Below are 26,051 nucleotides of genomic sequence, written 5' to 3'. Positions count from 1 at the left end.
GATCCCGACCCCGGATACTGGCTCCCCTCGCCGGAGAAGAGGTCGAAGCTGCCGGAGAAGAAGTCCCTAGTGCCGTCGTCGCCATATCCGTCCATCGGCGGCGCGCGGATGTGGATGTTCTAGCTTGTAGGCAGTTTAGGTGCTCTGGCCATAGTGCCGCGGCCGAAAGGGGCGGCGCCGAAGGAGCACGGGCTACGGTGTGGCGAGAGGGAGGGGAGGCGGGAGGAGTCGGGCGATAGGGGCGGACGCGGTGTAGATCTGGCGAGAGGAGCGGCATCAGAAAAAATTAGGAGAGAGGGGTGGCGGCGGCGATGCGGGAGCGTGTGAGAGGAGGGGAGGCGGAGGGAATCGGGTGAGATGGGTGGAGGCCATGGAGATCTAGCAAGAGGGGTGTGCGAGCGGGGCGGTGGACTACGGATGAAGGCGATGCGGATGAGGGCGAGGGGCAGGGTGCGGGCACGTGCCTAGGGTGTTGTGCGAGGGGAGGGGTATGGAGCGTCCGGGACCACTTTTAGCTCAGTTTAGGGCCCCTTTGGGGGCTAAAATTTTTAGTCCAAAGTTTAGTTCTTTGCCCTTTCTGCCCACCTGTTTGGATCCCAAGAGCTAAAAGTAAAGAATTAAAATTTAGCTCATGGATTCAAACAGGCGTTCGTTTCATTATCCTTGAGAGCCGTATGGCTATTTGACAGCGGCACGCTTCGAACAAGCTGAACTCAAACGAGTGTAAGGATCGATGCTTTGTTTCGTTGAAATAAAGGGGAAACCTAGTTTCTAAAAAAAATGGAAGCGATCGGCGTGGCCGTTGTTTGTCCCGAGCGCTTCAATAAAAACGAGTTGCAGTCCTCCCCTGCAATTCTCCACCACATCTCAATTCCGTTCTCAGGCACCGAACTGCATGGACGTCTGGACGTGCACGATGACGTTGCCACCTTGGCTAGCTAGCGACAGCGAACATGCAGACATGCTTCGTGTGCATCGAACTGTGCTGTTTGTCTCGAGCGCTTGAATGAAAATGTTAAACAAAACAAAATCCAGAAATGGCCGTCGTATTTCCATCGGTTGCTTCGACTTGCATGCACAATGAACGCGATCGGCGTGGCCGTTGTTTGTCCCTAGCGCTTCAAACAAAATGAATTGCAGCCTAACTCCTAACTGCATCTTCTCCAACTCCGATCCGTTCTCAGGCACCCAACTGCATGGACGTCAGAACGTGCATGAAGACGTTCCCATGGCCTGCGAGAGCGAGCATGAAGACGTCGCCGTGGCTGAGAGCGAGCAAGCCATCGCCCTTCACCTTCTGCATCTGTAGGATCGTTTTGTCCCATGGGACTCCTACTACGACTAGCCTACTAGTGCTGCATGGACAATGGAGAGCCAGAGGAATGGAAGAGATGATAGAAGAACTGCTGGGATTGGTGTGCTGGCATTGTTGTTCTACTACTTGCAGATTTACGTAGGGCCAACTTTGATCAGGCGCGCAAAGAGGAGCCGCGCGGCAATGGATCAGGCAAATTTTGATCTTGCGCGGTCAATGAGGTTCCGCGGCCAGGGAGAACGCGATGGCATATTTTGACCTGGCGCGGGCAAAAGGCAACACGCCGCTGACTCAGGCAGCGCCCAGAATCGCTGGTTAACGAAGAGGCTTGGCGCGGCTAGCACGATCTTGTCGGGGGGAGTTTCGTTTTCGTTGGTCCCTGTGCCGCTAACAAATATGCTGATCAACGATGGATCGAGTACCAGTATATAAAGGCAGGCTATGGATCGGGTTAAGCAGCATAAAACACTTCTTACGTAATTTTCCTAAACCAACCTATCTTTATAGTGTACATACAAACGCGCGCGCATAGCACCATCCCACTTGTACGAAGCCAAAGCCTTAATAATGGAGAAAAGCAAATATGATACAAGATTATACTATATGAGCAACACTGGCAGCTCAACTGTCACAAATTCATATACATCGCACGGTATTAGAGCATACCCTGTAATCGGAATTTTGATCTAAGCAAAGTATGACGAGGATGATGATGTATCACGAAGAACCTGCATGAGGAAAGTGAGCGAAACTGTGAGAATGTGCGTATTCTGTGAAGCAGTACCAAATGGGTGGTCAAGGGAAAGATTTCAAGCTTGCCTCCAGTTCGTCTTCCGTGAACGCATCCTTCTGGATCCCCCACGTGTCGGCATGGGTACGCTTAAACTCCGCAACAGCTTTTGTGACGGTTGATTTTATGGGGGAAGGCTCACTGATAAACCGAGCAAGTAGCGTGACATGAGCAGGAAGCCAGCTGCAAAGACCACAAAAAACACATGCCCAGTCAAGAAAATGTTAGTTCCAACTCGAAATTATAGGATAGCTATAATTAAAATCGACATGATCAACCACTCATACAAGATATGGTACACCCGCCTCCTTGCATAAGGAGAAGCATCTGACATCTGCCAGGCATAGAAAGTAAATAACACAAAGAGTACCTAGGCATGTCGTATGGGACAGAAAGGACCGAAGCTGTCAGAGCAAGGACTGCACCATGAATGCTAGCAACAGAGTGGCCTGATTTTGAATTTCTGTAACCAATAACAGGTATTAGTAGACTGTCAACTCAACAAATCAACGCAAAGAAAAGAGAAGACACTATTGGTCCATGAGAATGTCACAATCAGCAGAAAGTTTACCTTCTCCGTGCAACAATAATACGCTGGGCTTGTGCATATGACCGATCACGGAAATCCTTGGATAGATCTTCATCTACACCCTTCATTAAGCTTGCAAGTACACCAGCAGCATGTTCCCTAACCTGAACGTATGAAAACAAACTTCATACCACTGACAAAAGCAGCCTCCACAGAGGATCTTTAGCTGAAAAGTACTTTCATAGTCCATGTTTTCTCAAGGCAAAGGTCACAATGTAAGTAGTGTTGTTTGTTATATATTTATCTGGTGTGCGGCAAATAAGAAAGTATAGGAAAATAAAATATTCATTGGATACATGTCAAACGAACATAAACTTGCCTCAACTTGGTTGTCCACAAGTAACTTCTCTATTGTTTGCCAGATTTGTGATTTCTCTGAGCCAGAAAGGATGAATGTGTGCCTGTGACAAAGGTAGTGGAGTGCATTCATTTTCCATTAGCTCTATGATACAGTGAAAAAATCAGAGGCATGTAATACCATAGTGAAGTTATCACATATAAAGTATGTAGAAATACTCAATCTGTCAAAAAAAAAAGCTATGTTTCTGTTGCTCTTGTATCTCTTCATCTAGCTCTATCACTATTTTCTTATGGTTTGTTAACTCCAACAAATTTTCCATTACTAAGGTAACAGGGAAGGTTATCCTTGTTGAAAAATGTTTCTGTTAGTCTTAATGAGAATGCATGTGACAGTAACATCTCACAAGTTATGGCACTCTGCTATAGTGGAAATGAAAATAGTGAGCTGTTTGTAGCAAGGACAAAAATATTGGCATTCACAACTTACTATTACGCCATTTCTTTCATACTGAGTATCACGCAAGGAAAGAAATACTCATGGTGCAGCAAACCACTGTCATGAAAATGGGTATAGTGGCAACAAAGTGAGAAATCAAACCTGTATGTAAAGGTCCTGAGATACGATAGCAGTGCAGATCTGGTACGCCAGTTAGGATCATTAACTGAAGAAAGAATAGATGAAATAGCAGTTTCAAGAAAAGGCCGATGTAGAATCCTCCATTTCAGCAACTCAAAAGCTGATTTAGCGAGCAACGATAAGTCCTTATTTGAGGTTTCCTGCGAAGAGAAAATATGCAGATAAAATGTAAATAAAAATTGATTGTAATAAAATCACACATTTCTGCTACCCAACATCCAGAGTTTCTGAGCATGTCTTTGGGATAAAATATTTAACAGCCTCTAAAGTTCAGACCAAATCAATTTCAGTCTACTAGCAGACCAAGGTGATAAAACAGCCTGAAGAGAAATTTCAATTTCAAGATTCCTCAAGACATTAACAAAGAAACGAAGAGAGGAACTTCCTCACCTTCAACATTTTTTGTTTCATTACAAGAAATAATATATTGAAGATGACGTAAAAACAAGAGTAGGAAAAAAATCCTTACACTGCTATAAGTTACCAAATTGTTTACCTGTAGTGAGAGAACAGCGTACAAGAGCTCAATAATAATGTCCAGTAGCACAGAAGATCTCCCAGACTTCAAAGATGCGATCATGAAATGAAAAATCTGCAAAGAAACAAAAAAAAAGGAAGACATAAGCAAGAAATGAAGCAAGTGGGTATGGCACCTTCAACTTGGAGGAAAGGCATAAAATAAGCACCGTTTCCATCCTTTTAGCGTCAGCCTGCTCTCCATGATCCATGCTATTTTCAGCAGCCGAATCTGATGTCAACTCCGGTTGCTTAGATTGAATACTGTTTTGTATACTTACAGCTAATTCATTAGCTCCATCTGTCAAGCATTTAGACCAATATTCATTTCCTGTTTGTTCAATCATGCGTACATCCCCACAAAGCTCTTCCGGTGAGCAACCAGTGCCAAATGATTCAGAAAGTCTAATATTAGAGCATGTAACACACATGGCAACACCAATTGCTTCTCTTACCTGATAACAAAATTTTAAAAGCAAATAGATTGAGAAAAAATATTGTTGCAAAGACAGTAATTATTTCCCTGTAGATGTCTTCCCTTCAACATTGGTAACATGCCAAAAGCTTATTTAATATATAAATGGCACTTGAATTATAGAAAAGTTCTAAAGTATTGATATATTCTAGCTAAGCTTTGATGTATTGTTCTATATATATTCTACCTAATTTGAGTTTATTCACGAAATGGATCAAAGAACTGGAAATGCTATTAGACACATTAATTGACACTATATTTGGGGAACATTGTATATTTTGCTTTTCACCAACTTCTAGCGAAAACTAAGTACATAACATGTTCTTAATCAATTTCCAGCCCAGAATGATCAATGAGAAAAACAGGTAAGCATAAAGCATCGCTTGCCAATCAAATGGAAACAAACTAACAAAACACATCAGTAAACTAAGACTGCCATAATTTTAAACATAATAATTAGATGTAAAAGTACATTTTACATGATGTTTAACCATATTTCCTTATGGTGAAAATTTCTGAACTTTGCCTATGCTCATTATTTAATTAAACTAAAAATGTTTCATCATTGTTCTTTATTCTTTTTGCCTTTGCCTGTCCAATCAATAAAAAAGGTTTAAATTCTTGCTTCTCTTAATTCAACCGAAACTTCGAAAGGAGGAAGGAAAATATGGACAAATAGTTGCTGTAACAAGCAAAAAGGTTTCCAATGTTTCTTTTCATTATTTTCCTGCAGCTATGAGCATTGTAAAGTTGTAACTGTGCCTCCACTTTAATACATGGGGAAATAGGGAAAGCACTGAAAGAATAGCTGTTGACTGGTCAAATAATCAAAATTAATTTATAAATTTGACATTTGACATGTAAAGGAGTGTTGTCATGTACACATGTACTGTGGTAGCCTCGTAGTATGGAGTATGGACGCATGTAACAAGCATTGCCAGTCACCCATCAGAAAACAGCATATGCTTAAACGTAGTATAAGCCAGATTCAGTTCATAGGTACCAAGCAATGATAGCATAAGATTGATTCAGTTTATAGGAACTACGAATCCAACCTACCTAACAGAAACAGACCATCGACATAGTGGAGCATCAAAACCTAGTGGCAGGGCCTAAAATATGATGGCATACTTTATAATTGTTAAATAAACAAAATGAGAGAACTCCTAGAAAATTCTAGGAAATGCTCTTCAGATGTGACAGCATTATATTCTCAAAATAAGAAAAGTGAAATAAAAAGAATGGCAACTCATAGACACCCCCACAGTGGAGCCATTTGGTTTACCTGTGCAGATGAATGGTTCATGTTGTCAAGTAGTTCATCAAGAATTTTAACATGGTATTGCTTCTCTGCTGGAGACATTTTCGGTGCAGATATTTCTATTAGAGCAACAGATAAAAAGGCATATCTCTTGGCAAGTACGCTAGTTGCCATGGATTGAGGAACAGGACTACATAAGCACTCTAATACTTTTTGTCTGAGAACAGGAGCACGAGTTCCAGATCTTTCTTTTCCTGTAACAGCATATCGAATGCAAGCTGCCCATTCAGGAGCTGATTCCACAGATGGCACTAACATAATCTTCTGCAGTTGAACCATCAACCAGTTTTTCTCAGACTCCAAATTCCCAGTGATATCAGAGTGGAGCATCCCTGCCATGGCTTCAGCAGCCACACATTGCCTTGATCTCTCTTTTGAACTTAGGAAATCTTCCAGTGCGGTCTGAAGAGAAGACATTACTGGCATGCCACATTGTTGTATGAGCCTTTTGAATATCCTAGCAAAGCTGGAATAGAACGTGTGACCACCCACTAAAGAAATCCAACTAGGAGTACGTGGCCATGAGGCAGAGAAATCAAAATAGAAATTAGTGATTGCTTTGTCAGATCCGCTTTGAAAAGATGAAGCCCCATAACTCGCTTTTGACGAACCATCATTATCAGAAATAATATGGACATTCGATAAACTGTTCAGTGTCTCATTCATGAATCCTTCCTCTTGAATTATCTGATTCAAAATTTCTCCTGTCGATGAAGTGTTGCAATATTCAGGGTGATCTAGTGATTGCTGTGAACCTTGTGGACATGCCTTATGAGGCGATCCTTGCAATAATGTGTTCAGCGCAGATATTGCAAGCATTCTTGAGTGGGGCAGTTGACTCTTCAAATTCTTTAAGAAATGACCTAATATAAAAACATTTATTTTGAACAATGAAGCTCAATTAAAATATTTTCAAAGTTGACCTTTTCAAACATGAAGATAAATGCATGATAGCCGAAATGTGTTCCATAATAACAGGAAGCTACAAAGAGGAAGCATGCTGTCCATACCAGCAGTCTCTGCCAGCATTTGTGAATATATGCCAGATTCATTTCTGGATGCCAAAATTAGCAGCAGAAGTACTCTGTTGGCCATCAAATTGTACCTGAAATTACAGAGCTGCAAGTTTGAAGTACATTTGTATGTAATGACTACAAGATAGTAAAATTCGATTCAAGTAGATATGAATCTACGATTGATATTACATTATTAAAGGGGCAAGTAATAGTTTTTCATGTGTAGTTGTCATTGTGGAAATGCTATTTGTGCACTATGACTATGAACAATCGGCACAGAAGATTGTTCTGTACCTGCATGCTTTAGTTGTGGTGCAAATTTTTATTTTGTAGTGAATATATCTAATATGCAGACAAGGCCAGACAGCATGGCTTCAAGGTCGCTCATTGAAAATAGATCTTGCCTCATTGAAATGAAAGAATTCAGGTTGAGAAAAGACCATTTTATTCTTGTTTGATTAACAAAGATACAATTCTATCCCATTTTTTACTAAGCTAAGAAAGGGGTTTAAAAAATTTTAAGGCAAATGCAACTAATATGAGAAGACAAATAACAATTCAGTTGGTGGATGTCACCAGAGAATCCTTGCCTAAGCAATGGTCCGGCAAGGCAAATGCAACTAATATGAGAAGACAAATAACAATTCGGTTGGTGGATGTCACTAGAGAATCCTTGCCTAAGCAACGGTCCGGCAAAGTGTTCAAATCACGGCAACCGAGAACTTAATCATTTAGAGGAAGGAGCAGTCGTAAAGGTTACTATGAACTGACAAAACAGACCATGAAGAAACTCATGCCACCAGGCTCCGACCTGGGCACCTGACCTTTGTTCTAAAGGGGAGGGGCCGCAACAGAACCCATGGCACCAAAGGCATCAAGGGGGCAAAAAAGCTACTCAGTTTCCTGTTCTTTCAAATATGATACAATCAAAGCCTTACGGTGTACTCTTAAACTATTTTCTGTTAAAAGTAATGGAAAAGCTGTACACCTCGGGTCGCCAGAAAAATAGAAAACAAAAACCTCAGTCACAAGTCATTAACAAAAAAATTTTTGAGAACACAAGTCATTAACAATTAAAAAGATGGCAAGCACTTGCAAATACTTTGTTCTAAGCTGTCATATCATGTGGGTAAAAAAATAAAATAGACACAGCATTGTTAGTGACCAGGAGTTCCAGAATCCTTATTAGGCTAATCCCAGTGCAAGTTTCATAGAGGTTTCATGCACATTAAATACGATGACACATCTGCATATGTGATGACATGGCAAGGTAATTATGGCAAGGCTAATCCCGGAAGAAGTTCAATCAGGATGAAACTATGTATGCGCTGTTTCCAAGACTACGAAACCTGTTGAACCTTGCATTAGGTTCTATAGAGTTTCATTTTTTCCAATTGGAACAACTTGTTTCATTCATGAACTCAAACATACTTAAATGACATGGCATGCTTGGAAACCTGCAATGGAACTCTGCACTAGGAATAGCCGTAGCAAAAATACAATTATCCAACATATTGCAATGTTTAAAAAATCCTAAAGATCATGTATGTAATACAAGCAAGTTATGTGAACCTGCAAAATTTAATTTCAAATGCTCATGACATGTGTATTTTTCATTTTTTATCATCTTCAATTTATATTAAAGGAAAACGTGTATTTTTCACCCCTCAAGTATTGCAAAAGTGTGGCATTCATCCCTCACATTTTATTTGGTGCAAATCAACCCCTTAACTAACTAAATCGGTGCATTTATCATCCCCACCTTAGTTTAACAATGGTTTAGTGTCATATAACATCGATTTAGATCATGTAATCATCTTACTAATCACCGCTTAGACACGTTTAAAGTTGTATCAATTGCCATAATAGTTTCGCATGAATCGGTTCCGTTAATTTTTCACATAAATTTTTATGGGATAGGCAATGTAGAGGATTTATTGATTTTTTTTTTTGGGGGGGGGGGTTATATCTTCGACCCTGAATATTACATCGCTAAGCATGGATTAGTCTGGTGATTACGTTGACGGTTCATCGAGGAGGACTTGCACTAAGTTTCAAAAAAAAGGTAGCACTAAACCATTGTTAAACTAAGGTAGGATGATAAATGCACCGGTTTAATTAGTTAAGGGATTGATTAGCACCAAATGAAACATGAGGGATGAATGTCAGACTTTTGCAATACTTGGGATGAAAAATACACTTTTTCATATACTAAATAGCATGGCCTGAGATGATTTAAGTTCAAGACAAATTTGAAAGGAGAGCTAGTTTCATGACATCTAAAGGAATTGGGTATGGTCAATTAGTCAATGAACAGAGTCCTTACTGAAAAGAGAGCTCAGTACATAAATGATGTATGCTGAAAGGTAAAGAACAGTAGAAAAGTGAGACAGAATAACTGGTTCAGCATATACGTATGGGATGACAAAAATCTTAAAATTTTGAGGTAGCAAAAAATTTAAGTGCCATATGTCTCTAGCATTGTGTTAATTTATGTCAGAATATACCAACTGCTCACCTCCAATGTAGGCTGTTAGTCTCAAAGCCCAAAGCATTGATTTGAGGAACTAAACTGAGAAATACCGGCTTGTCGACTTGACTTTCAGAGTTTTTAAAGAAACTCCTTGATATTCCAGAGAAACATATATTATACATTACAAAGAGCTGTAAACATATATACAAAAATCTTCAGTGCCACATTTAGCTTAAAATTTTATTTAGTTTATCTCTTTTTTAACAGAGGTAAGATCTTCTATTGAACTGTACCTCAGTAATAGCTTTCTGACACTTCAACGATTCATGATGAGAGCTATAGAAAAAAGGATTGGAGTTAGTAACATACTGATCAGCTTAACAAATTGCACACTTTTCCATTCCCTAATTATCAAATGCTGATTATTTTTGTTTGTTAAAGGCCCTGTTTGTTTCCGCTTATAAGCGGCTTATCAGTGAAAATAAGCGAGAATCCCACCAAACGCCTTGCTTATTTTCCAAGATTCTCGCTTATGTGGTAAGCCGCTTCAGAGATTTGAACTATGAGAAGCAAAAAGCGAGAAGCGAGAAAATCTTCGCTTAGATTATAATCCAAGCATGGCTGTGAGAAGCGGAAACAAACAGGGCCAAAGTGTGGTGTACAATAAAACATACTCATAGGGCATAATGTAGAAATGATGCGTAGGAAAAATGTAGTCTACCTTTCCAGAATGCCCATGATAAAAGAAGAGAGGGAAACAGAATCCTATATGAAACAATTATGTTAATACTATCCACATTATGAAATTAACCTCGGTCTAAAGCATGTAAGTAGTGAAATACACATACAGTGGTCAAGTGTCTTAAAACAGTCCGTGATGACAGAATGCTGCAAGAACCAAGTACCACATGTTCAGGAGCTTTCGGGTCGCGCAAATATCCAGTAAGTGTGGGAACACAGTTAGAAATTAGAGAAGGCCAGCGCTTCAATAATTTTGTTAGGGATCTTCCAGCATACCTGCATAAGAATGTACAGAAAAAGAAACAAGATGGTCATTACTTGAAGAGAACTACAAATAAGACCAACAATTGTGTGCTTGCTTGTATCCCATAAACAAGTGTGTACACTTGCTGATCAAAAAACATACTCGTGTGTTGCAAATGTTGGTGGCAACACTCAACTGAAATACGTACTATCTCCGGTCACTTTTATATGACGCTTCAGACAAAAAATAATGGCTACATGCAGAGGCCAAATCTGTTGTATGAAACCGTCACTTAAATCTGACCGGCAGGAGTACTAAAGCTAAGACATTTCCATCTTATAACCAAGGGGGAAGAGAGAACTTACGAGCGAACAGTTTCATAGTTGTGTAGTGAGAGATCTATGAGATCACTCATCAAATCAGTCATGAGGACAGATGGAGATACATCTGCATTCGTTCTGTATCTGTGATATGATGATTGTGAACATCTCCATGTACTATGCAAGTTTGCTTTGTCTACAAGCGCCCATCTAGGCCTAATATAAACAAAATTGAGAACTTCCATCACAATCCATATAGCAGAATCAGAATCCACAAATTCAGACGGGCATACCTCTTTTTTCCTTGAGCATGAAATGGAACAATGAAGTTACATGGAGGCTCAATTATAGAAGCAGACTCTAGCTTCCAAGCTTGAACATGGCTTGACCATTCTAGATATTCCAAGCTGCCTACAACAGTAAACCGTCACATAAACAGGGAGAAATATTCACCATGAATCTTTGAACCTAGTGAACATACCATAGTTTACCAAAGCATCAATGACACGGACAACAAGTGCTAGGAGAATACTGTCATCAGTTCTTTCCTTTAATAAGTACCTGTTGATGGATATACAATTGTGAGACTAAGTACTAAATGTTATCAAATGATACAGGATGACTTAAAAACAAAAATATTCACCTGCACGCAACATGCACAAATTCTGCAGCCTTTTCACGCATTTCAGAGCTGCCAACATTGCTACCATAAGATCCTGCGATGAAGAATATGGGCTCCACTTCCTTCGACCTCCCATCTTTGTACGATGGGCGCATTTCTGGCAAGCAAGACATGACACCATGCAATGCAGAGAGGATGCGCAATAGAGTTACTTTTAGGTGCTCCTTCTCATCTCCTGCTAAAAGAAAAACAAAACAATTATCAAGTAGGCACCTGAGCAAATAACCAAATACATAAAAAGAGGATAACATAGCTGCCGACATAGGTTTTTTTGGATGGTGGTGGTCGTGTGTGTGGAGGGGGGGTGGGGTGGGGGAGGTTGACATGAAGATAGATTATCAAAATCAGCTTCCAGTCAAGATACATTACCACCATATTGACTTCAATGTACCTGAATAGGAGTGTACTGATTTTTCTTATGTACATATCACATTATATTTAGTGGCCTCCAAATGAGTAATCAAACAAGAAGAAACTGAATGTTGTTTTAATGTCCAGTACGCATATCTACCTGTCTCAGAATTAACTTTTGTCTGACAAATAGTCAAAAGATCTTCTAAAGCTGATTGAAAATGAAATTGTAGTAATTCATTTGCAAAAGAGAGTTCATCTTGACTGGGATCATGCCACTTTGGAGGGAAATTAAGCATTTCAACCTCCCTATCCTGATGAGCTTTTGAACAACCCCATGGTTCAATAATATTACCAATAGGCTGACAAGTGAATGGCCTACAGAATTTTACACAAAAAAATCAGGATAATATATTGGTTGTTGAGTAAACAATTTATACATCAAATGAAGAAACAATCAAGTGTACAAGACATAAACATACTTGTGCTGATCTGTCGAATAATAGGAAACCAAAGTTCCTAGCAGAGAGCGAAGGAGATGATCCCCAGCTCCATTGACCTAGTCATTCCAAAGGAAAGGAAATTTGTCATCTAAAAATAGTATAAATATAACAGGGAGCTGGGGGTACTATCTGTCCAAATGTACGAAAAGATAGAAGAAAAGTATAACCTTCCATGAAGGGGCCTGAAATGCAGCTGTTATTATGTGATTTAATTCTTCCTTATACTTGAGTGACACGGGACCAGCATAAGTGATGGCTATGGCCAAAACCCTCAGATAGTAGTCTAATGCTGTTTCCAGAGCAGGAGAAAGTGCAGCCTGCATGTCAACAAATGCAAGTGGTGTGTAACACAGAATAACTCAAGTAATACAGAAATAAACCTTTTATATGAATAAACCTTTTTAGACATTTTGTCAGGAACTGCTCTTCCAACATAACCTGTTGTCGGGGTGCCTTCAAAGGAGGACATGATAGTCATTAAGATAGGTTTTACAAGGTGGACTGAAGCCTCCTCAGGATATGAATGAACGCAGGCACAACAAAGAAGCCCAACTTCTGAAGTAGCACCAGGGAGGATATTTGCATTAACAAACTTGGTAATTCTCTTCAGGGACTGTCAATTGCAAAAGAAGGAAACATGTGCATGATAGGGAATTCATAAGGACGTGGAAGTGTAGCAACATTTGAATAAGGATGCGATACCTGATTAAATAAAGGTTTTGATAACTTTCCAAGAAGAATTTCAAGCATGCAAAAGTAATATGAACTGTCCTCAACAAGAAAAGTCCCTGACATGAAGGAGGTTTGGTATCCTTCATTACTGCAATATCCAAATGAGATAATGCCATTACAATGCTGTGACAAGTACTTCAATAGTAAACAACTTTCAAATGCAAACCTTTACAGCTTACATTGGACTACTTGATTCCAAATTTTGAAGCACAGAAAACAGCCGGGAAAAGAATTCATCTAGCCAGTTCGATAGAGAGGTAGATTGGAGAAATGCAGGCACATCATCATTATCACCAACTGTAGCTAGCTATATACACCATAGAATGGTTAGCATAACAGTACTCTTTACCAAAAACCAGCATTACAAAAGAAAAGATAAAGGAAAGACTTACATTTGAAAATATAGAACCAATTAACTGCATTGTAGCAATAGTTTTGGGTGGATCGTTGGCATCCATGCCAAGTAATGCATTTGAAAGGGAAGTGACAATAAGATCACTGAATGAATCAACAACACTACTATCATCAGACTGAGATGAACATAAAGAACACAGAAGAAGAGGACGTCCAGAAAATGCAACAGATGTGACAGCATTCTTCAATTGATGGGTAGCTGTAGTCTGTAAGAAAACAATTGAAATGATTAGCATGTAACTTAAGTATGCTCTTTAAAGAGCGCACCAATCGAAAACTAAACAGATTGCAAGGCTCTCATAAGTCAACTAAAGAAATATCTATAAAACAAAATGAAGGTCAATGCATATTTGCTGTTAAACTTACTGTCTCTAAGGCTAGTTGGAAGTTCGTTGCAACGAACGGAAGCACGAGGGTTGGCTCCACATAAGACAGGATGGAAATTGCAATGGAAACTGTTTCAGCAAGAGAATTGTCCTTGCTGTACTGGCCACGATCCAGTAATTTCAAGATAGCTTTGATAAAAACAACCCTTTCTTCCTTTCCCAGATAAGTTTGATCATGTTCCTCAACCGTCGTATCACTAAAGTGTACATATTGAAACACACGAACTGCAGTCAATAAGTTGAAGATGTTTTTAAGCTACTCATGCAAGTAAAGATTGATCCCTTACAATTGTTCTTGTTGAAGGCGTTTTTCAAAGTAAACAACAAGATGCCGCAGGAACCGCTCCAATGAGTAGGTCCATCGACCCCCATTAGATGGATGATAGAACCTATAAACCGAAGCAGTCAAGTTAAAACAAAATGGCAGCCACTGCATCAAGCTCAAAGAAGATCAAAGGTCAGAAGGCATACTGTTCCAAAAGATTAATGAGCTTCTCAAAATACTCGAATGCTAAACTTTTAGGCTTCATAAGGTATACCTGCAAAATGTATAAACAAAATTGGATGGTTCCTTTATTGCTTTAGTTGAACAATGCAACAGGTGTAACAATTATGAAGCAACATAAATATAGCATCTCCTTGGTTCATTTGCCAAGCTTGTTTTATATGGATATATACAGGACAGTAACAATTAATTGGAGTATAAAAAACTTTAACAGGCTACTGACTGAATAAGTCATCCTTATTAAACTGGAGCCATGACTTATACGTATATATTATGCCCATACCAGGACATCTGATATTCAGCGGCAAAAATACATGAGTATGTTCCATGAGCCAGTCAGATAAAAAAAATAAAAATAAGAACTGAAAGGGTATCAATAACATACAATTGACTTTGCAATTGCCTTGGAAAGTGTTCTTGTCTTGCTGGAAAATAAAAACCTTGTGTTCCCAGGAACCTCCACCGGAAAGGGGTATGACCCATTCCGACTTGATATAGGAACCTAGACATACAGAAAGAAATATACAAATGAGTTGGTAACTAATCCACCAACTTTCTGCACAACCCAAACACCAATTAGTACCAAATAATTGTATTTCAAATACATCAATTGAATATCATAACATGCAAATTTCTAGTGTATTAACTATATTATATAGATCATTCATTTACTAAGAAATGCACAAGCAAATATCTTTTATGATAACTTTAACATTGGAAATTTTGAGAGCTCCAATAGAGCATTGTATAAACCTCGATGTTTCAAATAACACATTATAGTGCTGGTATTGGGGACAAGGTTTGGCACTGGGATTATTTTTAGCACTCATTCGCAAATGCAACATATGTTAGTAGGATCACTGCAGCAGAAACATTCCAGATTCTTGTTTGGCCACTTACCCCATATTTTCTAGTGAGAATGGTCCTACCATATCCTTAACAAAGACGTAGATTTTGGCTACAATGCAAGTGCAAAAGATATGAAAACTGAAGGAACGATCATTTGGATACACAGGATATTCTATGTGATTCACGAAGGAATCATTCATGAGATTGGACCTCATATTAAAAGCCCTTTAAAAGTCATACGGAACGATCCAACACTCGAAAGAATTTTGATAGGAAATATGGAGGTCCATCCTTTGTTCCAAAGGACTCCATAGTTATTTTTCCACATGATTTTAATACCTTCAAAAAACTCTCCAGCTTTCCTATGTTCAAAAGGAGATTCATTGTTTGAAAACTTTTAGCAAAAGATAAGGACAACCAAAGAACAATCCTATAATAAGGAAAGGAATGTTCCACCTTCCCTCATATGGCCTCCCACTTTAATATTTCTACCCAACTTATGCATGTGAACTCGTTTGCAACTTTATCTCATCAACTCGTTGAGGAGATCGGTGAGGAAATCAGGCAAGACCTCAGAGGCTTGGTGAACTCGGCATTGCTGCAGTTCCCACACTAGTAGTAGTGTTTCTCACTTAGATTGTATCATGGTTCTTTTATTATTTGGTTGTTCTAGTTTCTTTAGCATAAACCTGTAAATTTTTCATGTAATGGTAGGCCTCACAGCAGCTCATGCTCCTGAACTATAATTCCTTAATAAAACGATACACAGCTCTCCTGCAGATTCTTCAAAAAATGCATGTGAACTAATGCACATATTATGGTTCACTTACTTACCTACTTCAAATATTTTTTTCCTAATACTCCCCTTTGAACATATTTTATAAATTTTCTTTTTTTTTTGTTTCAAGAAAAGCACCATAAGGGGGTACAAAACAGACTTACAGGTACTAATTTTCTTGTTTAAAGGGGATTTCACAAATCATGATGACATGCATTGTTCTGATGTTATCTTGGCTCTTTGAATTAAAAACTGCTAACTTTCTACTTTTGGTGTTTAATTTAAGATAGCGTAACTTTCTATTTTCAAATATGGCCAAAAGTAGAAACACTCTGCTGCCATATGCGTGGCTGCTATAGAAACACCCTGCCACTGCATTTCCACTACCACTATTTAAACCCTTAACACTGCATGTGAGATAAAATATGCATGGAAACTAACAAGAAAATTTCAAGAAATTTCAGACAAATACCTGCTTCATTTTTACAACAATAAAACCAGTATTACTATCCTAAGAAAAATGATTGATGAAAACAAAAACAGTTGTTTAGTGAGACATTTAAGATTTTATGTAAATTATTCTCCACTCTTCCTAAGTATAAAACCGAGAGAAGAAACATACCTCAAACATGTTCAAGTATCTTGTGAATAACAACGGCAAAAAATCATCCCAGTTCACTGATTTAAATTTTTTTATACAGCGTGCTATGATGGAAGCCCATTGGATATCCCAGAAGTTACAATTTGTGACAGAATCCCATATGTCAAGGCATTGTGCGATCCAATCACTAAAACAGTACAAAATTAGTTAAAAGATAAAGTACAACGATGCTCAGCTACAGATGAAAGAAGGGAGCTTATCCATCAAATATGTGACTTACATGGTAAAGTGGTCCTGATTCCTTGAGTTCACAGGAAGAAACAGCCTGAGAAATCCAACACCTTCAAATGCTGAGTTATGCCATGGATTATCCAGCAAGGGCCTGTAGTTCCATTACAGTATAAGGTAAGGTACATAAATGTTTGCAGCATATCATAAAGCAATTTCCAATTAGGCAATTACAATCTATGCTGATTTTGTGTGCTATTTTTCCAAATGTTAACAAAAATAATGGTCCCGAAGGAACAATAATGATATTATCAATACAAGAAACAACTAAGAGGTGCAAGCTTAAAACTAGTGTTAACTTGCTGTTACGATCTTACAGATGCGCTTAGGAGTTCCTGTGCATGTTGCCACTTCGGAGTTCGTTATTTAGAAATCTGATGATGGCAGTATCACAAACCTATATGGATATGATAGTTTTTAAAATTGCACCATATTTTAGCAGATCCCAAATATGCATAGGAGTGACACTTAAGCCCTAAAATTGTCAACATTAAGCTAGCCTGTCATCTTTTTTGGTGATTAAATGCTCCTGAAGATATGAAATAGACATTGAATACGTGGAATTGACACATAAGAAGCGTATATCCAATCTATCAAGTTTTTCACAACCACTATATTCATTGCGAAACCTAAACCCATAATTCCATTGTTGTTCCATGTATCTTGTTTATCTTCCTTCTATGATGTTCAAATTGTAGCACCAGATACCCATATGTAACATTTTAGTTCTATCTGCCTATTTGCACTCCAAAATGGCCAAATTGCTCCTCATTGCACTGCTCAGGTATGCTTACAATGAAGGAATCGGATATTTGCTCCCAGTACCACAGTTTGAGAATTTTGATGCCGAAATCAACATGAGCTATGTCATCTATCATCAGATCCATGTCAGCTACGACCATTAGCTAATGGATTAAATGGTAGCTTACTTAACTACATGAACAAAAGTGCCATACCTAGGCAAGTTTAAGGACCCGCAAGAATCAGATAAAATGCAAATTTACATTCTTTACAGAGAGTTCTTGTGCAGCTTACATCAAAAGGAATATAATACTCTTTGATTGATGCTGTGTAAAACATAACCAAATATTCCTGGTGGACCCTTTTTCTAGGATATCTGGATTAGTGCTGGAATGGTTTGACACCAACATTAAATACCTACGAGAGTTTTTTTAAAGATGATTGGTACAGGATTTTATATATTACACTACAGGTGATTAGATACCTTTGTTATTGCAAATCCACAATAAAGTAAAATGAATGCTCCCTCCGTTCCAAAATGTAGGTTTTAGTTTGCCCTAAGTCAAACTTTTCTAACTTTGACAAGTTTATAGAAAAATATATTAACATCTACAGTACCAAATAAATGCACTACCAAGACATATTTCATAATGGATTTAATGAAACAAATTTCATGATGTAGAAGTTAGTGCATGTTTCTATAAACTTGATCAAAGTCTGGTGAATTTTGTAATGGAGGGACAATATGTGAATCATATGCTTGGTTGATTAAGCTGTGATTCCGTCCAGCCAAACACTACATGGGGCTTCTAGTGGGTGGATAACGTGGATCATAAAGAAAAACTAAAACCAGCAAAGCAGTTCGAAAAGTATGACGTTTCTGGAGGGAAGTAAAGGTTCGTGCTCTACATGCCAAACGGAAGCCGCCAAACCTGAATTCTGACCAAATCTCGGCAGCCGCACCTTCAGGAAAGAAATTCCTAGATGCACGCACCAAGGAGGTAACAGTTTCAAAGTGTTGCTTCCTTACTTTCCAGCCCTCAGGTCCCATGTTTCTGAAACAGACATGACACTCGATCAGCTATTTTGTCATTCTTTCATTGTTGGAAAATGTGTACTGGTCAAACTTTACCTCTTGAAATGAGTCTTTATCAATGTATCATACAGTGGCCTCCATTGCACAGCAAGTGACAGCCTCTTCCCATGCTTTCTTAAAAGCCTGACGAGCAAACCTCCCCACTTAATCTGATTATCATTCATTGAACAAGACAAGAATGTGTCAACGAAGAGCAAACAAATTTGAACTATCCATATACAGATCATTAATTAATTACCTGAACAACAAACTTGTTCTTCGATGCATGAAATATCTCCAACCCAAGCTTTATAAGAGCCTGTACATCCTCAGGAGCAATATCACTCTTCGCTTTAATAAAACTAAATCCATTGAAAAAACAAACACCAACATTAATACATCCCCAAACTCTGTAAATGACATCACTTACAAACTCCATGGCAATTAGAGGATTAGAGCAAAAGTGTAAAAGAACAAATGTTTCTATCAATCATACACAACTTTTTTGTCAGCTATCATGCAACAGAAATAAGCTGCATCATTTTTCCTATTATAGCATTATAGCAATTAAACAATTTAAACAAGATTGTTCAAACAAGATCCACTTTCTGATTGATGTATCCAATTGTCACAAACAGATAAAAATTCAAAAAAAATAAGAGACAGAGCCTAGTGTAAACCCATCTTTGGTTACTAGCATCTGAGCTCATCATGTGGGTCAAAGGCCACCAAGTGAATTCGGCTACATATGTAAATATTTGCAAACGATCCCTAAAATGTCTGGGAATGATTTATGATGGTTTTCACTTATCTGCATCCCTTTGAATTGAATCAGATCCATCAATCACGCAATATGGCCCACATGAGGGTTCTTTTGTTGATAACCAATCAATTACTACTAGTTCAAAGAGGGGTTTCCACAAGACACTTAGTACATCAAAAAAAAAATATAACCAATCAACTACTACTAGTTCAAGAGAGAGTTATCAAAAAATACTCCTCAAAGCATTGTTGATAAAAATGCTACAGTGAACGAATTTGGTCAATAATTGGCCACTAAAAAGGTGAAAACCATGATGTACTACTTTGGTCTATTTCCATTTTTAAAACCAAAGTTCCTTTTGCTGCTTCTCTTAATGCCAAATATTCAGAATGCTCTTAGCGCCTTCTCTGATTCCAGCAACAAATGTCATGCCAAGAAGCAATCAATGTTCCCCGTGACATGCATGTAGTACTAGTACCTACTGACTCCATCTCCATGCAGCCAAATTCTGGCTGTAAACTGTGGGTTTTTTTAGTGGGCTGTACGCAGTGCCTTGGCAGAAGGCCTGCAAGCAATGGCGAGAATGGGCTTGGTGATCGCTTGAACTGTACCCCTGTCACTCCTACTATCATACAATTTCAATCGGGGAACAACACAAAAGTCTTCCCACTACACTAGGGATGGAGGTCTGTGTTTAGTAGCGCAGAAGAGCTTGTCAAACCAGAACTAGAAGTATTTATCAGTTTGGATCATACCCCATAAACCCTGGGCCTGGATTAAGCAAACTGTAACAACTTAGTTGTGCTTTGCGGACATTTTCAGCCCTGGATGGAATCACAGGGTACAACTATAAGCATTTGCCACAAAACTATTGAATTGACAATTGAGTCGTGTTCAGCGGGATGGAGAAGAGACCTAGTGAAGTTCTGGTAATTTTACTTTAAGAAAATGGGAAAGTTGGGTGAAATTGTAAAAATGTAGGAAAACTGATATATTATCAACTATGTAGTGCCATTTTACTGACCAAATTCTTCAGAGTGGCATTTGCGTGCCATTTACTGGAAAAAAAATTCCCAAAAATCCAACACATACTTTTAGAACATAAAATTCAAACATATTCAACAAAAACACAGCCATGCATTCGACTGTACAGTGAATCTACTGAGGGCTCAGCATACTTCTTTGTTCCGGCAATTGCAATAAACTGAATTCCCCAATTTGGTTAAAATTACACCTCGCAGTCAACTAACCATCAAGAGCAGTTCTCTGAAATCACTCATTGGCTGTCCTAATTCTCAATGTGGACTGCAGTTTAGAAAACTCAGCATAGAACTATACTAACCATCATTAAAAAGCACTTACAGAATACCTACATATAACAGAAAAACGGACAATAGGAGGTCAGAACTACGAAAATGACAAAACAGAGCAAGTAAGAGTTGAGCCGACGATTGCCTTAACCCAAAATTCCCCAACCCAAACGCGACCGCACCAAGCAGAAATAAGCAGCCAGCCACACATTGACAATACTACCAGCCGAATTCGGCACTCCCTTTCCCGCTACTCGATAAACCGGATTGCTAAGTTAACAGAACTCCAGGCAACACCAGTCGGAGCAGGTCGTACGCGCACACCAAAGCGTAAAACGAGACCTCAAGTCAAAAGCAATTGAGCCACAGCGAGGGGAGGAGGGGTGGGAGTTCGAGCAAGCAATTACAGGTCGAACACGGAGATCCACTTGAGCGTGGCGTATGCGGAGTCGGGGTCGCCGGGCCGCCACGCGTCGGCGGCCGACCGCACCGCGCCCGCGAACGCCGCCGCCTCCCCGCGCGCCGCGGCCGCCACCGGCGGCGGCAGCCACGCGTTGTAGAGGTGCATCCTCGGAATCCTCCCCCCGGGCCCGCTCCCCTCGCACCGCCGCCCTCCCTGAGTCTAAAGCTCCGCGGCTGGAGTCTAGGCGAAATGGGTGGGCGGTGGTAGGTTTGGGGGGTTTAGTTGGGGAGGCTGGGACGGCGGGGGCGGGGCATTTATAGGTGGGCGGTTTCTTTCTTCACCTCCAAGACGAGGGGTGTGCGGCCGTGGAGACGACGACGGCGACGACCGGGAGGGAGGGAAGGGAGACTTGGGGCGGCCGGTTATCCGCTCCGGTTATCGGTGACGCACGGCGTATGGGGTGGGGGACGAGGGGAGGAGGTGGAAGGGGAGGGCGGGTGGGCTCGGTGCACGGTGGACTGGGACGGCTGAGGCTGACAAGGCGGTTAGGCTCGGGCCCGGAGCCGTACGGATCACGAGGTTCTCTGCTGCTGTGGACGGGAGGGACGACGATGCACGTGCCCCAGGCCCCCAGCAGATCCGTACGGCTCAGGCCATGTGCATCGCAGGTCGTGGAGATGCCGATGCGGATCACGGTAAAGTTGCCAAAATCCCTCAACCTTTTAAGAAAAATAATGCATCTTCTGTGTGTGCACTGAGTCGCAATCGGTGTATTTTATTAAAGTTACGCAAAATCCAAATAATAAACTCGCTGGTTGTAGTATCTTTCGATGTGAACTCGATTTCTCTCCTTGTCTAGATTTTAACATAAAGGGATAGGAATTCATCAAATAACACATCTCGCCCCGCGTCACCTCCGCTCGAGCAACTCGGGTGGCGACCGTACACCTCGCCGCCACCCCCTCCCCCCTTTTCCTCCCCTCGCCGCCACCAAAGGGGTCTGCCGGAAGCCCGCACGGGCCCTAGGATGGCGGCGGCGGGATCTTCCTGCGAAGATTGGCCGAGGGCATCAATCTCGGATGGGAGAAGGGGGCAGAGCAGCCATGGCAGATCCACCACCGCCTCGGAGAGGTGGATCCGCACCCTGGAGACCGGATCCGGCATCACGGCAGAGGCTTTAGGTGAGTGGCGCGGCTCACATGGGTTGGACCCAACCCTGCAGCTTGTCCAGGCGCCGGAGGAGAGGAGGCGATGGCCCAGCCCTGCAGTGCGTCATGTGTGGGAAGGAGATGCGGTGACCATGGATCCGGCACGGCGCCGACCGGATCCGGGGGCTATGCTGCTGTTGGCGACACCGCCGGCGCGGAACTCCCAGACGAGCGTATAGCGGCGGCAGCGGCTAAGGCGGGGTGCCGGGCGGGGGGGCGCCCGCCCTCGCGACAAGGAGGTGGCCGTGGAGCGGGCGGCAATTGGGCTGGCAGTAGTGCCCGAGGAGGGAGAACCCCTCCAGGACACTGACCGGCCGGTAGAAGGTGACGCTGCTGCCACCCCCCCCCCCCCCCCCGCCCGCGAGGCAGTGGAGGCGAGGAGAGAGGTGGCCGCGGGGCGGCGACCCGGCGACGACGTGCTATATGGTTGAATTGTTGAGCCGAGGGGTGCAGCGGTGGTGAGGTGTGGTCATACGATGCGTGACGGTGAGGCGGTGCGGTGGTGGCTGCGTGCGAGGAGCGGAGGTCGAGTGGTGGTGCATCTGAGCGGCGAGCGCAGCGGAGATGGAGGTTCAGCGACGTGGTGCGTGGAGGTGCCGTGACGATGTCGTGCCGTGACTATGGATTGGGAGTGCCAAGCCATGTACGTGCAGTGAGAGGTTGGGATGCTTCGGGCGAAAGCCCTCGCCAGCGTTCTTGCTGCTGGAGATGATGGCGTCTCCCTAGGGCGTCGTTTTTCCTCGTTAGGGGCGTCATGTCTAAGCTACAAACCTGTTTCATGGGGTCCTCTGGTGAAAACCCTGTCCAGATCCTGTACGAGCGACAGCGGTGCCATTGGCTTCGTGCCCTCCTTGGAGGCGTCGTCTCTAGAGACCCATCTTGATTTGTGGCATTGCTGGTCCAGTAGTTATGGGCGGCCGCAGCTAGTGGTGGCAATTCCGCCGCAGGACAAGCTGGGCGAGTGTTGCTGAGGCCACGTGGAGGCAATCGCAATTATGGTGGCGGCCAGGGGTTGTCGCAGGATTGTCTGTTTTGGCTACTTGCAGCGGGCCGCCGCGGCTAGCGTTACTTGGCAACGGTCAGTGCGACGGGGGACTGCGTCGAAGGACGACGCTAGCGGCAATGGCATCGTGGACAACTAGTCTTGCAGCGGACCACGGTGGATGGCTCAGCTTGGCTGGGCTATCCGGTGTGGTACATCGTCGGAAGACGGCGCAAGCGACTTCTTTAGCTTGCTGACATGGCGGCGGATGCTATTTGCGCAGGTGAAGCAACAAGGCGAAGTCAACATGCGGCAGCAATGGCTTGGCTGATCGATGGAGATCTTGTGGAGCGAGGCAATATTGCTCACCACTCCGACGGCGACAAAAGAAATGGATCCGTGACGTGGAGTACTATGGCGGGCGTAGCGAGGCCCCCGCACGCGGTGTCTCTTTAAGGCGACGAGAGAGAGGTGGAGTCCAACGACGGATGTGGCGAGGCTCTCGTGCGTTGTGTTATTGTGGTGGCGACTGCGAGAGGTCCGGATTCGATGGTATCACTCTATTAGGTGGAGTGTGGTGTTGCAGCGGCACTACAGCAGAGGGCCCCGCATGGCGGTGGCCTTCTCGGTGCGATGCAGTCTGTTTCTATCGGTTCCCTATCGACACAGAGCCACGCCTGGAGGTTTCGGCGACTACATGAGCGGGAATGTTGGTGGGTGCCACGGAAAGACTTCGGCTCTGCTGCCGTCAGTCAGACGGAGTTTAAATCCGCTTGTTTGCTGCCATGGCGAGTAGAGTGGTGAGGCCGGCGTTGACGTCCCAATCCAATCAGTCAGGTGTGGCGATTTGAGTTGAATGGTTATCCGTGTTGATGTCCCAATCCAACTGGGCGAATCTTTTTGGTTTTTCTTTTCTTTTTATTTTCATGCCTATAGCCTCCCAGGACTGTAGTCTTATATTTTTCTGCTATATCAATGAAATACGTACTATCTTTTTGTGCGGTTCGTTCAAAAAAAAAGATTAAAGGGATAGTTCAATATCTCTTCTCATCTACATGCAGTAAAAACCCTATCAACAATTGCCCACGCCAATGTGTGACTTTTTGTGTGGACGTCTCCTTCTCTTTCTTTTCTTTAAATCCTAAACTCTTAGCGTAACAGTTACATAGTCACACTATCAGATGCCAGATGGCCTGGTTTGAGTTTCTTTTACAATTTTCCAAGTTGAATCCTCCCCTATAAATATTCATTCAAAGTTGAACTTATGTGTTCAAAGTTCATATTCACTTTAATTAAAAATCTCAATGGTTTTTAGTTCAAAGTTCTGAGTACCAACTAGAAGTTTCTATAGCCTAATATTGTGATGAGAGCAAGGAGGGTCAACACGAAGAGGCATGCTAGGCGGTGCCAAATACTCATGAACTTTGGATCAATTTGAGTGGGATTCAAATTCTAAAAGTTCGAATCCCACTAAAAATTGATCCGAAATTCATTAGAAATTGAAACCAAGTTCGAATCACATTCAAAATTGATAAAAAAAAATCATGATAATTTGAAACCAAGTTGAAATCTAACTAAAAGTTTTAGTGCTGAGAGCTCTGGATAAGTGTATGGACCTGGATGAGACCACGGAACATGTTTATGGACCCGGATGAGAGTTCCGAACAAGTTTACGGACTGTTACGTACATTTCTAGAGTATTGGGACTAGGATGAGAGTTCGGGATAAGTTTAACGATTACTATATGCATTTTGAGAGTACCGGGATCGAGATGAGAATCCAGGACAAGTTTAAGGACCGCTGGTGAAATTTACTCTTCAAATTTTATATTGACATCCTCCCAAGAACTACTGACATAGTGCCCAAGCAACAAGAGCAAGGGTAACTTTTGTGGCTATAATGATTATTTCGATCATGGGGAAAAGTATGCTCGCCTGGAGCGAATTAAAGACATGACGCCACTAAGCAATAATTTTGCTAACGTTAGCAACACCACCATGGCACATGATAATGGTAAGAATGAGTAGGGGCAGTATCAATATTGTCATAGAAATTTACAACCATGTGGACTGAAAAACCTTCAACCATCTCCTCAACTCTTGTTTTGCAAAGCTAGAAAAGGTGACAAATACCAGCCTTTTATTCGGCCCAAGACGATAAAAATTGTGCACACATCTGCATGTACTTACCAGTTACTCATTGGTTTGCTGCCAAAATTTTTGGGCATGCTAAAGTTTTGTTAAGCTAATTTTTTTGCTACTATTTGGTTTGTTACCAAAATTTGCCGACATCTCCCATTTATATTACTAAAATATTGTTAAATTTTTTTACCCAACTTTTAGCTTGCCAAAATTTTGGGAGCAAACTAATTATGCTCTTAGTTACCTCGCCGATGCTTCCTTTTTCACATAGCTCATGTGTCCCGTTCCGTATATTTCTTTTTTGTTTTCCTGCAAATTTTGACTCATAACTTCTTTTTAAATCAAAACACACTACTAGAAAAAACAATCATCTATATCAACTCAGTCATCATGGTGGTGATGACTTATAATATAAGCCAGCACTAATAGGATCCCTAAGTGTTATCCATCAACATTGATATTTCAAAGACTATTTGCCACGAGCCAGCGAGGAACAATAAGTATTAGTGCTAGCTCAGTACCAGTCAGCACAGATACTAGAAGTTAGAAGTTTTGATTTGAAACATTTCTTAATCAGTAATGTTTTTAATAAGAAAAAGAAA

The 26,051-nt window shown here is 41.4% G+C and overlaps 1 protein-coding gene across 1 annotated transcript; it reads right to left on the bottom strand.

Annotated features, from left to right (window-relative positions):
- Positions 1-1,766: 1,766 nt before the first annotated feature.
- Positions 1,767-21,546, bottom strand: LOC101759999 (proteasome activator subunit 4). The gene is made up of 35 exons (XM_004965231.4): positions 21,123-21,546; positions 18,902-19,004; positions 18,700-18,812; positions 18,500-18,622; positions 16,819-16,920; positions 16,560-16,725; positions 14,696-14,812; positions 14,277-14,344; positions 14,093-14,194; positions 13,786-14,002; positions 13,398-13,625; positions 13,185-13,312; positions 12,976-13,093; positions 12,671-12,886; positions 12,441-12,590; positions 12,253-12,329; positions 11,931-12,148; positions 11,381-11,597; positions 11,219-11,298; positions 11,031-11,148; positions 10,783-10,953; positions 10,281-10,449; positions 10,154-10,197; positions 9,726-9,768; positions 9,478-9,623; positions 6,954-7,048; positions 5,908-6,806; positions 4,318-4,602; positions 4,128-4,223; positions 3,593-3,771; positions 3,014-3,095; positions 2,677-2,798; positions 2,476-2,568; positions 2,135-2,288; positions 1,767-2,043 (listed from the first exon to the last, which is right to left on the bottom strand). The coding sequence occupies exons 1-35, from the start codon at positions 21,281-21,283 to the stop codon at positions 2,002-2,004; spliced, it is 5,442 nt and encodes a 1,813-aa protein (XP_004965288.2). The 5' UTR covers positions 21,284-21,546; the 3' UTR covers positions 1,767-2,001.
- Positions 21,547-26,051: the final 4,505 nt, after the last annotated feature.

Source organism: Setaria italica, chromosome IV (assembly GCF_000263155.2).
Source record: "Setaria italica strain Yugu1 chromosome IV, Setaria_italica_v2.0, whole genome shotgun sequence".
Lineage (NCBI taxonomy): Eukaryota > Viridiplantae > Streptophyta > Magnoliopsida > Poales > Poaceae > Setaria > Setaria italica.
Note: the sequence above shows the minus strand (reverse complement) of the source record. Positions and strands in the feature narration are given on the sequence as shown.